This window comes from Equus asinus, chromosome 3 (assembly GCF_041296235.1).
Source record: "Equus asinus isolate D_3611 breed Donkey chromosome 3, EquAss-T2T_v2, whole genome shotgun sequence".
In the NCBI taxonomy this organism is placed as follows: Eukaryota; Metazoa; Chordata; class Mammalia; order Perissodactyla; family Equidae; genus Equus; species Equus asinus.
Window position 1 is genome coordinate 61,669,476 of NC_091792.1, and position 13,495 is coordinate 61,682,970.

The 13,495-nt window shown below is 42.3% G+C and overlaps 1 protein-coding gene across 3 annotated transcripts in view; it reads left to right on the forward strand.

Annotated features, from left to right (window-relative positions):
- Positions 1-10,570: 10,570 nt before the first annotated feature.
- The window catches only part of PINX1 (PIN2 (TERF1) interacting telomerase inhibitor 1), a 92,243-nt gene continuing 89,318 nt past the window's right edge, over positions 10,571-13,495 (forward strand). Inside the window, exon 1 of one of the 3 annotated variants that reach the window (XM_014852092.3) lies at positions 10,571-10,736. In XM_014852092.3, the coding sequence (XP_014707578.1) occupies positions 10,718-10,736 (19 nt within the window). In that variant the 5' untranslated portion in view covers positions 10,571-10,717. Of the gene's footprint in view, positions 10,978-13,495 lie in introns of all 3 variants that reach the window. The other 2 variants (XM_070505103.1, XM_070505104.1) reach the window with 2 other exon arrangements.

Here is a 13,495-nt window from a genome sequence, read left to right on the forward strand (position 1 = left end):
CTGCCGGGAAGCCAGAAGGCATTTCTGGACCGGGATCAATGGAGAGCCTTCCCTTCACACTGCTCTTGGCTAGGGTTTGTCTTCCCATTTGAGCTTCCGAATATACAAAGATGGCAAGACAGAACAAGAAAAACTACTACAGGAGGCTTAGAAGATGAGAGTCCTGAGTTGGTATTAACTGGGCGTGCAGACTTCAAAAACAACAGGATCACGGACACATTCTCCTGACTCAAAGGCAGAAGCAACAGACGTCAGGTGGAGTTGAAAGCAAATCGCAGATGGAACAACCTAGCAAAATGGCATACCTTCCCCCCAGGGAATGAGTAAATAAATCCTATCCAGTGTCCATTTCTAGTGTGTTGGGTCTCAGAGTGGGCAGGCGCTTCTCAATTTGTGTTCCTCATGGGGCCCGAGGCAGGCTTCGCGGGGACTGCAGGAGAACTCCTTCAGGGAGAGAGGACTTTTCCATTCTTCCTGAAACAGCAACCAGACCTGCACATTTCGGGAGCTGATGATAAATACAGCTCCCCTGATAACTGACAAAAACAGACGCCACGGGCTGTGCCAGTTCTCCTGAGGTGAATTAGAGAAATATCGCAAAAGGCTGGTGGAGGAAGGGTGGAGCAGAGGCCAGCAGCAAACACCCGTGGCAGAATCAGCTTTAAAGAAATGAGAAAGCAAACTCTTCTTTCCTTTTGGTCTGCTTTCGGTCTCCCCTCCCCCAACCGCCACAATTCTACCGAAATTCAAAATGCTCTTTGAAATGTTTACACTAGTTTTTGGTGGTGTGTGTGGTTTTGTTAATAGCAGTCATTGAGAGCACATGATATCTTATTTTCTGCTTTATGTCATTTCAAGTTTATTAGTGAAAAATTAATTTGAAGGTAAAATCTGGTTTGTTGGCTTAAAACTTTCCTGGTTCTAACTTGCCAGTTACTATATAGGACAATTTTACTTTTTAAAGATTTGACTTTTGTAGGTATACACAGCTGGCACACAAATTGTGGAAAATCTGAAACATGCAGAAAGTATCAGGAATGTCTGCTTCTGGCCATGATGGAGTAACAGGGATTGGGTTCACTTGTTCACCTTAAACAACTACAAACCGGACAAAATCTACAAAGCGGTGGTTTTCAGACCCTGAGCAGTAGGCAGCGAAGCACTGTGACCCCCGAGAGATGCCGTGTAAACGGGGTGAGCCCTCTGATTGCCCTCCTCTCCTACCTGGAGAGAGTTTCCAGGCTGCAGCACAGGGAAGAGGGACCCAAACTGAACCCTGGGGTCTCATGGAGCTGAGGAGACAAAGATAAGGCGGCGGGAATCCGCAGGGCTGTGTACTGGAGAGAAGAGAATTACACCAAGGGAGCTTTCTGCATCCCACTCTTCCAGTGATAGCTGAGGGAGGGACACATGGACGGCAACGACTAGGGAAGAGCTACTGAGAGGAAAAAGCAGAAAAATCCCCAGAGCTTCCGGAGCCAAGAATATCTTGTGTTTCCTGAGCAGAAAGAACTCTGAACACATGCAGCATCAAACAGAATTCTCCGAAGAGTCTTGCTTCAGTAGTGGGACCAGATTATACCTAAATGAAAGACCGTTGGGGGCCCACCAACAAAGCTTAAAGGAAAGTCTGGAAAAGACCAAATTGTTCCCAAGGAAATTAACTGTATCCCAGAACCAAATATTTAAAGGAATACAAAAGCCTCAGCACCCAACAATGTAACACAGAACACCTGGCATGGCATAAAAAGTTACCAAGCGTGTAGAGAAGCAGGAACATACGCACCACAACCAGGAGAAAATTTTGAAAAGCATTAAGAAGATCAAAAGATAAGCACAACCTTACCAACCAGAAATGACCTTGGTTAATGATTCAGGTATTACCTTTTTGGCTTTTATTCAATATATACATACATATATATTTTGTCTGTGTGAGGAAGATTGGCCCTGAACTAACATCTGTGCCAATCGTCCTCTATTTTATGTGGGATGCTGCCACAGTATGGCCTGAAGAGTGGTGCTAGGTCTGTGCCTGGGATCTGAACCTGTGAACCCCAGGTCACTGAAGCGGAGTCGAAACTTAACCACTATGCCACCAGGCTGGCCCCCCAATACAAGTTTTTTACATTTACTATGGAAGATCAAACATAGGTACAATTTGGTATACTGATTTTCTCTCTTTACATATCGTAAGCACTTTCCCATGTGTATTATTCACTTTTTTTGGTTATAAGAACCAATGCTCAGTTGGGTAGCCTCAAATAATAGGAAGTGTAATATAAGGAGATCCCAGGGTAATAAGGAAATAGGATTCTTAGCTAAATTGGCCAAAGGAGAAAGACAAATAATTGGACCCTGCAGGAAGTGAAGGAAGGAGAGCACTGTCGGGATCTGAAAGCAGGTTTACTTGGAAGCAGAGCAGCTCCGGCACCCCAGCAGGAGCTGTGAATATTCCCTCCAATGCCTCACCTTAAGACACCACTCACCAGCTCAGTGTTTCTTCTCTTTGTACATCGTCTTGCTGCTTCTGTTGTACAGAATGGTTTCTGGCCTGGATCATTCAAATCTGTCAATACCTACCTGACTCTTTCAACCAAATTGAGAACACTTTACATCAAAAGTTCAGAACAGAGAAAACAATGACACCCCCATTCTCTTGGCTGTGGTCCCAAGGCAGGATCCCAGCACAGTTAACACATTCTCTCACTCCCTCCACTTCAGGATGTTATGGCTGAAAGTAGAAGCAATGTGGGTGAGTCTTCTTCAGCCATAACTGGCCTGCATTGGCTACTTGTCAAGGTCTGTCCAAGAAAAAGTTGAATGTTGGGTTATGTATTTCAGCATCATCTGAACAGACAGGATATGCTGACGACAGCAACTTCCTTCATGACCACAGGGCTCAACTTCCAGCTCTTAGCCGTCAATAACAGGCCCATCCATATCCAGCAAGGTTGCTCTATTAGAAGCAGGGAATTGTTTTTCATGGGTTATTTCTCCATAAAGTCTTGTAAAAGGAGCGAGGGTCTGTATACTATTGGATTGGTTACTCCATCTTATTTAGAGGTTGGTACAATATTAGCTTTGAATCCTTGTATTTATATAAATGAATACACTCTCAATATCTTATCTTAAACATTGTCAGTGTTATTTTTTGTCCCCAACGTTTTATTATGAAAAATTGCAAACATGAAGTAAAGCTGGAAGAATTTTATAGTGAACATCCACCAAGGTTTTGCTATACTTGCTTTATCACATATTCATATATCTATTCTCTGTCCATCCATTAATCCAACCTATTTGGGGTGCATTTCAAAGTAAGTAGCAGGTGTCAGAATACTTTCCCCTAAGCAGTTCAGCATGAATGTTGCTAGCTAAGTTTCAATGTTTGTCAAGTCTTTTCCATGTATATACACTAATATGTGCAAGTCGTAAGAGTACATTTCTGAGTTCCAAAAAATGCATTGACCTGTGTGATGTAAATGGTTATCAAGATCCAGGATGTCATCAACACCCCAGAAAACCCCCTCATGCCCCTTCCCAGTCAATCTGTGCCCTACTCCCCAGAGACAACTGCTGCTCTTCACACCTAGATTCATTTTGCCTGTTCTAGAATTTCATATAAATGGAATCATACAGTATGCACTTCTTTCACAGAGCATTATGTTTTTGAGATTAATTCAGGGAACAGCAAAACTTTTTCTTAATATTTTCAAGTAGTAAATATTTTAGGCTTTGAGGTCATACAATCTCTTGCAGCCACTCAATGTGGCTGATGTAGCCAGAAAGCAGCCAAACAACAGATAACTTTATTTAGAAACATAGATAGCTAGTCTGCAGGACGGTTTGTCAACCTCATCAAATGTGGTTGTGTGTGTCAGCAGTATTCCTCTTCATTGCTGAGTAGTATTCCATCGTAGAACTATACCACAGTTTGGTTATCCAACTGCCAGTTGAAGATCACAAGATGCTTCCAGTTTTTATGAACAAAGCTGCTATGAACATTTTTGTACAAGTCTTTTTATAAAAACATGTTTTTATTTCTTTTGAGTAAACACCTAGGAGTGGAATTGCTGGTCCTAGGGTAGGTTTATTTTTATTTTTATTTAAACAAACAAACAAACACCTGCCAGATATCAGTGTTGCTTTTACTTTTCCTTCCCCAGGGAGCGATGATTATAACAACGTCCTGTGGGAATTTCTTCTCTCATGGCAACTTCTTTCCCTCTCTTGCCCTTTCCTTACTTCCAAGGGGAGATCATCACAAATGGAAATTTAAAAACATACCTTCAACATCTCTCTCTACTAACTGGCTGCTTCTCTCTACTTCCTAGCTCAAGTTGCCAAAAGGAAGAATCTGACTAGTTCACTCATTGCCATCATCCCATATTTGGCCGGCTTTTCACACCAGCATACTGCAGTGGTTCCTGGCCTCCCACGGACAGGCTGCACACCTCGTTCAATCAGCCGTGGCCTAGCAAAGAGGACCACGGGGTAGAGGTGGGACTTCTAGAAATGAGACAACCCAAGGCTGCCGCTCTTAGCTGAGCAGTTTCCCACAGCAAGGGATGGTAGGTGTGGCTGGCATCTTAATTGACATATAATTACAACATGATTCACTTAGTAATTCCCCTATTTTTGGATACTTAGGTTGTTTTCAATTTTTCATCTCACATCTTAGATTGCAAAAGACACTTTGGAACACAAACATTTGTATAAAATTGGTAACGTTTCCTTCTAGACCTCCTAGAAGCCGTATTACTGGGTATGAACATTTGACATCACTGATTCCCAAACTTTAGCGAGCATCAGCATCACTTGCAGGGCTTCTTAAAACACACAGGAGGACTGGTCTGGTGGCACAGTGGTTAAGTTCACACACTCTGCTTCTGCAGTCTGGGGTTCACAGGTTCAGATCCCGGGCGCGTACCTAGCACTGCTTGTCAAGCCACGCTGTGGTGGTGTCCCACATAAAATAGAGAAGATTGGCACAGATGTTAGCTCAGTGATAACCTTCCTCAAGCAAAAAAAGAGAAAGAGTGGCAACAGATGTTGGCCCCAGGCCAATCTTCTTCACAAACAAAACAAAACAAAAAAACCACACAGGGCTGGGATCCACCCCTGGAGTTTCTGGTTCAGTAGGTCTATCATGGGGCCTGAGAATTTGCATTTCTAAAAAGTTCCCAAGTGTTGCCAACACTGGAAGAGGGATTTTTCTCTCCTTCTGATGCTTCTATAGCACTTTGGGCCACTTTTGAGTATTTAACACAACCTGCCTTGCCTTAGAATTAAGTTGGCATGTATTCATTTCGTCCCCTAGAACAGGAACTCCGTAAGGTTGGGTTCTGTTTTGTTTACCTTTGTATGCATTCAAGTGCTGAGCAGGGATAGTGTGCTTCAAAAGGAAAAAAAAAAGCTTGTTATGTGGTTAATCTGTCACCTAATTTCCTTGTTACTCTCTCCTTCGTTGTATTAATGCTGCCCCAAGCTCCCCCAATTTCATTTGCAGACACTTAAAACTCCTTGCCACATAACTTTTGGTTGTTTGCTTCAATTTTGATATGCAACACCTGCAACTTTTTCGTGTCTGGAATTTACAGTTCCTGGTGTCACAAACTACTCTTGATCCGAGTTTTCCTTGAGGTGGGTGACAGTAGAGGAAGCTTGCGAGGGAAGATAGGAAGGGCTGGCTTGACTTAAACAATGCCAAGAAGGCAGAAGCTGAGCTCTTAAAATTAAATTTTACTGTTAGCATGCTGGAAATCAAAATCAAAATGAGATGTTTGTGAAAGGACTTGAAAAGTAGTAAAGCCCTTTCTAAATTGTGGAATTATTAATACGACACCCTAGGTCATATAATAAGTAGAAGACAGGAAAGCATTTAGAAACTAACTTCCCCAACTTTATCCCCATCACAGTTAGCAGAGACAAAAATCAGACATACTTAGAATATTCAGACCAAAATTCAGAGACAAAAATGGATAAACTTAGAACATTGACACCAAAGTTAGGAGAGCCCCAGTGAGCCCGTATCATAGAAGCCAGAATGGAACTTTTGATTTAGATTTGTGGTATTTTCACATCCAATAGTAAAAGAGTAAGAGGTTGCCAGTGAACTGGCGCAAATGTCTCAAAACATCTTTAAGTGAGATTTTTTCACTCTGGTTTATTTCACCTGATCCAACAACCTCCTTCTTCACTCAAGTGAAGTGAAGTCCTTTTAACAAAGTTTTCCCAGTCATCTCCTGGTAGGATGAACCCTGTCTTCTAGTGGATTCCTGTGTTCTGTGCTGGGGGTCCCATATCTGGTGTATTAAATTAAGAACATACAGATTATGACCTGCTGAATGAGGAGGCACAAACCACACGAGGTCAGCAAGTGGCTCCTTCAGTAGCTGAGTTAAACTCTGGGGTTGTTTCAATTGAAGGTGCAGTTTCAATACACTGACACAAAGGAAGTAGAATCACAAGATTTATTACTTACAGATCCCAGGAGTGGGGAGGCAAGGAACCAGGGGAAGGGCAGTCCTCCATCCCAGCTCATGAGGGAGCAGGAGAGAGTGAGCAGAGTGGCAAGCACCTATTGCATATAAAGTGGTTGGGGTGGAAGTCACCAAACTTTCCACAGGCTCAACTCTAAGTGGTTACTTTAAAAGGTGCCCCAGGAAAAGCAAAGCGGGAACTTGTGGTGGGAATCCTAAGTTCAGGTCTCTATCTAAATGTCCAGGCTCTGGGTGTGAGTAGGGCTGTCACACTGTAAAATGCCCAGGCAGCAACTCGGAATAGCTGTTTTCTCATCATAGTTCCTCAAGAGAGGCTCATGGGTGTAGTATTCCCTGAGTTCTGGCATGTTTAAAACTGGTTTTCTATAGACCTGATACTTTAAGGATAGCTTGGCTGGATATAAAACACCTAATTCATACTTTCTTTCCTTGAGTATCTTGAAAATGTTGCTCCATGGTTGCCTTGCTTTGTACATTGATATTGAGAAGTCTGGTGTTGACCTAATTCTTTTGCTCTTGTCATTTATTTATTTATTTTTTGTTTATATTTTATTATTATGCTGCCTAGGGATTTTCTCTTTGATAAAGCCTAATAATTATACTAGGATATGTCTTGGAGTTGTCTTGGAGTTGATCATTGCAGGTCAATTTTCCCAGGTACTTGATGGACCCTTTTAATAGGCAGAATCAGATCTTCTCTTATTTCCAGGAAGTTTTCTTGGATTATAGTTTTAAATGTTAGTTTTGTTCCATGGTTTTGTTTTTCCTCTTCAGGGACCCCAATTTTATATATTTATTAGATCTTCTTTGTCTGTCTTCCCTTTCAACCACTTTCTGACATTTTTTTTACTTCTTTCTTTACCTCATTTTCACTTTTTTAGTTGTTTTCTTGCCTTTCTTCAATGTCTCTTACTAAATTCTCATCTTTGGATCTATCTCTTTGGGCACCTTTGAATTTAATCCACATTTCTAATACGGTTTTGCTGTTTTACCTCCACTTCTTTCCTGTGTTCAATTAACTCTCACTTCATTTCTTCCTGCTTCTTTTGTCCATTCCTGTTAGCTTCTGAGTTTCTGACTCCAGGTGGTTTTTCACTTCCACATCACCAAGTGATTGTTTATGGATATTTAATTCAATATGGAGTATTATGTTCGGTTTTCTTCTGTTTTGCGGTTGTTTTTGCAGTGATGGATTTTCATCAGCTGAAATGTTTGACTCATTTTCTGTTTTCTTCTTATTGTAGCCTTGTATAGCTGAAGATTGCTTTTGTTTATTAATTTTGCGGGCAGACTGTTGGCTGGGGTAGTTTTCAAGACTCCTAGTTCAAGAGTGCTCCCTTGCTCTCAGTGTAGTAAAGTACCCAGGAAGTCTGGCTTCAGAATCCCAGCTCTTAGCTATTATGCTATTATACTCCCTTTAATGCTCATGTCACTGAGTTATGCTTTTCTGCTTAAAGCAATTCTCTGAAAGTCTTTCAGACCCAGAAATAATCTCAGAGGTCGTCGTTTTTTCATAGATTGGCACATTGATATCAAAAGAGGTGAAATGACTTGCCCAAGGTCACTCTCCAAGTTGGGAGCAGAATTTAGGCTCTGCCATGTTTTCTGACTGCCATTTTAATTCTAGTGCTTGACCCCCTAACCCCCTGCATTGTAACAGAGTGCTGTGTCTTAGGAATGAAGTAAGTTTACCTGGCAAGAGTCAGCTGTATTTCTTTTATAGATAAAATGTTAGTGATATATCTGAAAAATAATATAAAGATATAATGCAACATATGAGGATTCCTTTTTGTGATTGTACAGAATGTATAACTAGCTTTTACAATCGAGTGTGTATGTGTGTGTGTGTGGAGAGAGAGATTGAAACTGACATTCACCAGAGCTATAGAAAAGGAATAGCAACACTCTGTCCCTGATCTTGGTCTTTCCTTGCCTCAAGGAAAGGGACTAGCTCAGATGACGTATCCAAGTACCTTCTAGATTCAGTTCTTCGAAGCATTTTGACAGAGTCTGTCATCTCACCTAAAGGTGTTCTTCATAAGGACTTTTCTTGAGCAGGAAAAAAAACGAGTCTATTTTAACCGTGAGTTCGTTCATACCTTTGGTTGTTTAATGGCCTGATACACAAAGTAAGGTCCATGGATCATCAGCATCCACATCCTCGGAAGCTTGTTAGAAATGCAGAATCTCTGACCCCATCCTAGATGTGCTGAACCAGAAACAGCATTTTAACAAGATCCCTAGGTGATTCGCACACACATTAAAGTTTGAGAAGCACTGCTCTTACAGAGTCTGCCAAGAGAATAAGACTAACTGTCTTATATTGAATCATCTTCTTTTTAAAAGCATAATAACCACTCCCAGCTGGCCATTTAAAATTATAAATATGATTCTGTAATTTTTTAAAAGTCCCAAACTTAACATTTTTTTCCAGTAGATTATCCTCATAGATATTTCATAGAATACTGGAGTGGGAATGCTGGAGTTGGAACAAACCTTAGAAACAATTAGTCTATCCTGCATTCACTCAAATGCAGAGTCCCTTCTACAACATTCTTTTGCGGCCTCTGACTGGACATGTCCAAGAGAGGCAGCTCACCGAATCACAAGGCACAACCATTTGCTGCCATTCACTGCCACACTCATAGTCTTAATTCAGTTTTGACCAGCTATCCCCTGGACCACAACAACAGTGTTGCAAACTTCTGCCTCAATCTTTCTGACCATCCTAGAGACAAAATTATCTTCCTGAAATCATATACCAACATATGTAGTGCTTGAAAAAATTCTGACTTTCTGATAAAGTCACTATTCTCCACTCTATATAACTACCTTCCATTTACTCTGGTCTAATCAAACACATCTGCTAATTATCCCAAGACTTGGGTGATCCTGCATGCTTAATTTTGTGCAAGTCCAACTCCCTATTTTAATCATGTTCCCCATGTCATGACTTACCTGCTCCCTGCCTTGGCTGTGAAAATTTCATTGATTTTGCATCTCCCCATCCATCTCAGTTCCTGGGTATGTACTGACGGCAGCAACTATTCTTTTGTGTTTCTTTTTTCTGATTTTTATGAAACTAGGGAGGTGTATCTTGTTTGTCCAGATTCCTAGTTAAGGGGTGAGTTCATCTGGAACAGGAATCTAGTCCCTCACATAGCTTCTCTTGGCACTTGAGTGGTGCTGTCTTTCTGTGTCAGCACCATCACCTGAGGTTCACTAGAGTCACCTGTCCAGAAACATGTCCTTATTGTCTGCCTAAGATTCTCACTGCCAGAATCTCATTAGAACTCCCCAGTTGACACAAGAACTTTACTTAAATTTCACAAACATCTATGGAGCCTGTACCATACTCAAATTATTTTGCTAGGTGCTGGTATGGACACAGAGATGAATATGATAAAGGTAAAGTTCCAGAGTGCACGTTGGAATGGAAGGAAAAACAAAAACAAAAACCTTTGTCTTGCTGAAAGCATCATCTTCTTTAAAGAGAGGCATTTTCCCCAGATTTAGCTATATGCTTAACTTGGGATCCTCTATCTAATCTATCTATCTATCTTATCTATCTATATATCTATCTAATCTGTCATCATGTCTGTCTCAGAAAGCAGAGCAGGAAGAAAAGCTAGGACACCACGGTGCAGTCTTTCCCTCCAGCCGAGTTTCGCAAACTCCTTTTACGCACCATTTTTATAACGCTGACGGCCCTAAGGACTTTTGTTTACTTCTTTCTTTTCCTCATTAGACTGTGAACTACTTAAGGGCACAGTTGGTGTCTTATTTCCAGAAAGCACTATGCTTGGCATTCAGTAATTAATGATGCCGGTGATACAGGTAATCCTATTAGCCTTTGCTCTGCGGCACTCTTAAGGGTTTTACCTGCGTCCAATCATTTAGTGCAGGAACTTGCCGAAACGCACGAATCCCTGCTTCTCTTTCCACCTCCTTTAGACCTCCGACCCCTCCCCGCTGGGGGTCCGCACTCAATCACCTCACTGACCTCCGCCACCCGCCCCAAGACGGTCCGCGCCACGCCCACTCGCCGCCACGTGGTCGAGGAGCAGGTCGCGCCTCCCTGACGTCACCAGGACGCGCCGTGCCGCTGCAGTCCTCCTGGCGCGTGAGTCCCGGGGTTTCGGCTTCTCCGCGACCCGTTAGCCGTGGTGGCCGCAGTTGCTTAGGACCGGAGGCCCACGGCGTCACAGGCTGGCGACATGTCGATGCTGGCTGAGCGTGAGTGTTGGGCTCGGAGGCCAGACCCGGGCGCAAGGGTGAAGGTGCCGGGTCGACGCTCCGTGCAGGACCGAGTGGCGGGGCATGCGGGGGACTGGAAGCCCGGTTCGGCTGGCCAGGCCTGCCGCAGAGATCGCCCAGCCCAGCCTTCTCCGAAGTTTGCTACCGTCTGCTAGTGAGAGAAACTGCGAGCGTCCGCTTGGGACTCTTGTCCTCACGCGCAGACCTGGGCACGCGCGCGGTGGGTTCGAATGGGAGTCGGGACCCAGGTCGTGGGAACCCGGACTGGGTCTTTCACTTCCTGGGGCCTCCGCCTCATCAGTAAAAAGAGGAAGTTAGGGCAGCAGGATCTCCTTGGTCGCTGAAATGCCATTCTCGAAGATGTATTGAACCCAGTAAAGAAAGGCACAGGGATTAGAAGCATCCAACACAGGAAGTTAGCCTTTTTCTTATGGGGTGCAGAGCTAATGAGTGATTCTAAGTAAGACTGTGGCAGTTTTGACTTTCTTATTCGGAATTATTAACACTCTTCCATAAAAGGAGTGTTGGCCACAATGCCCTATCCAGCCTGTTTGCCGTTGACGTTTACCGTCACTTTGTGAAGGCAAGTTCATTCATTCCCTCTCTGGAGAGGCTAACTTCTGAACGGTACCTGTGCTAAGATTGCCTGCCACCAGATGGCAGTCGTGCTTTGATCCTGAAGAGAGGGCCATAACCTACTGAAAGTGTGTCGTGAGTGACGACCAGAAAAACAGCTGATTTAACAGACCAACAGCAACTGCACAGGGATTTTGTGAAACAGGTGCTGTCACTATCTCTCATGTAGGGAGATGGAAGAGTGGGAGCACAAAAAGAAATGAGTAAGGCTCCATTTTACAGGGGCAGAAATTGAGGTTCAGAGGAAAATAATTGACCCTGTCATTGAGCAGATTTTGTCAAAGTGACAAAATTGATCTAGTCATCTCTGTATCTTGATGTTCTTGCCACTAGGACCAGCAGTTTTCTGTTTTTAAGTAGGGAATCATAGAAAGGAATATGTTACGATCTCTGCTGGTTTTAGTATTCTTCGATGTCTGCTTAATTGAGCATGCACTGGGGAACACTGGCCCTGGCTCTGCTGTTCATTTCTGTCTCTTTCCATGATCAGTTTCTGTGGGGTTATTAAAAACTTCTTTTATTGTCTTCGTGACTGGGTTGGCTTAAAAAAAAATCAATGAGATGGTGAACGTGAAAATAGTTCAATGTATGAAGTGACATACAAATGTGAAGTGCTATTTGTGAACATCAGTAATTCATATTGTATGATTTCAAGAGAATATTTTCAGTTCTCCTCTCCCTACCATGACTCTGAATTTTCAAATCTTTGTCATGATAATACATAATATTTTGTATCTTTTTAAAAATTTTGCTGAGTTAATATCTGTGACATCCCTTGTGATTGGACATTTAGGACTGGTATTCTTATTTTAAAGATGAGAAAATAAAAGCATAGAAAAGTCCTAGTCCCATAATATCACCACTCAGCAATTTTTTTCTCTGATAGTGTATAAAATTGGGATCATTCTATAGCTACAGTTTCGTATCCTACTTTTTTTCCTACTTAAAATTAGATGGTGAACCTTTTCATTAAGTATGCTATTTCCCTTGTTTTCCCTTGCCATATGGACTATATTTTGTTTTATCTTCACCACAGTCACTTACCCTAGTTTTAAAATCTAGTAGTTTTCTTTGTGTTTCTCAAAAACGCTTTTTATCCAGTATTTCTTTAATTATCATATGTTATTTTAGTGGCTCTCTGCTATGTAAGACAAGAATTTCAGTTATCACTCACACTTCCTAGTTTTTATATAATTTGGAGTTTTAGACCTGGATTTTTCTCAAGATATCATCGGATTTATTCTCAAGATATCGGCTGATTCTCTTCAAGATCAATTTTTGGCACTTGGAAGATTACATTTTATAAGCAAATGACAACACTTTAGTTAATGGATTTTAATGTTCATTGCATTAAAGTTTTATGCTGTAGTTTCCTCAATCTTGAATAAGTCTTGAATATATATATATATATATATTTTGCTGAGGCAGATTTGCCCTGGGCTGACGTCCATGCCAATCTTCCTCTACTTTGGATGTGTGTCATGGCCACAGCATGGCTGATGAGTGGTGTAGATCCACTCCTGGGATCTGAACCTGTGAAGCCAGGCTGCTGAAGCAGTGTGCCAAACTTAACCACTAAGTCGTGGGGCCGGCCCCTTGAATAATTTTGTAATAAGACTACATGGGTGGGATATTTTGTGCTCTTGAATATCTTTGGGGGAAAAAAAAAAGACAACGCTTCTATTCTTGGAAGAAGGAACTCAGCACAGCTTTCAGAGAAAGCTGAATCCTGGCACAAGCTGTGCCGTGTTAGGCATGGAGTGGTTGGGAAGAGAAGTCCTTTGAGCTGTTGTATGAAGCTTGATTATTGGGGTTACCCCAAAAGAGTCCTGATGGAACCATTTACAGTTCGATCTCCAAATAGGAGGAGTCACCGCTGGAGGACGGTTAAACACATCGTCCCAGATAGTGATTCTGCAGATTCAGGGCACTCTTCCCTGGGGCCCAGCACTCTCCCTTACACTGCTCTTCCACGTAGTGTCGGGCATCCCCAAGACTGTCCTCAGATTCAGTGATTTACCATGGCTCAGGACTCAGCCTATAGTTGTCCTCATGACTGAGATTTATTGCTGTTAAAGGACACAGAGCAAAATCAGCAAAAG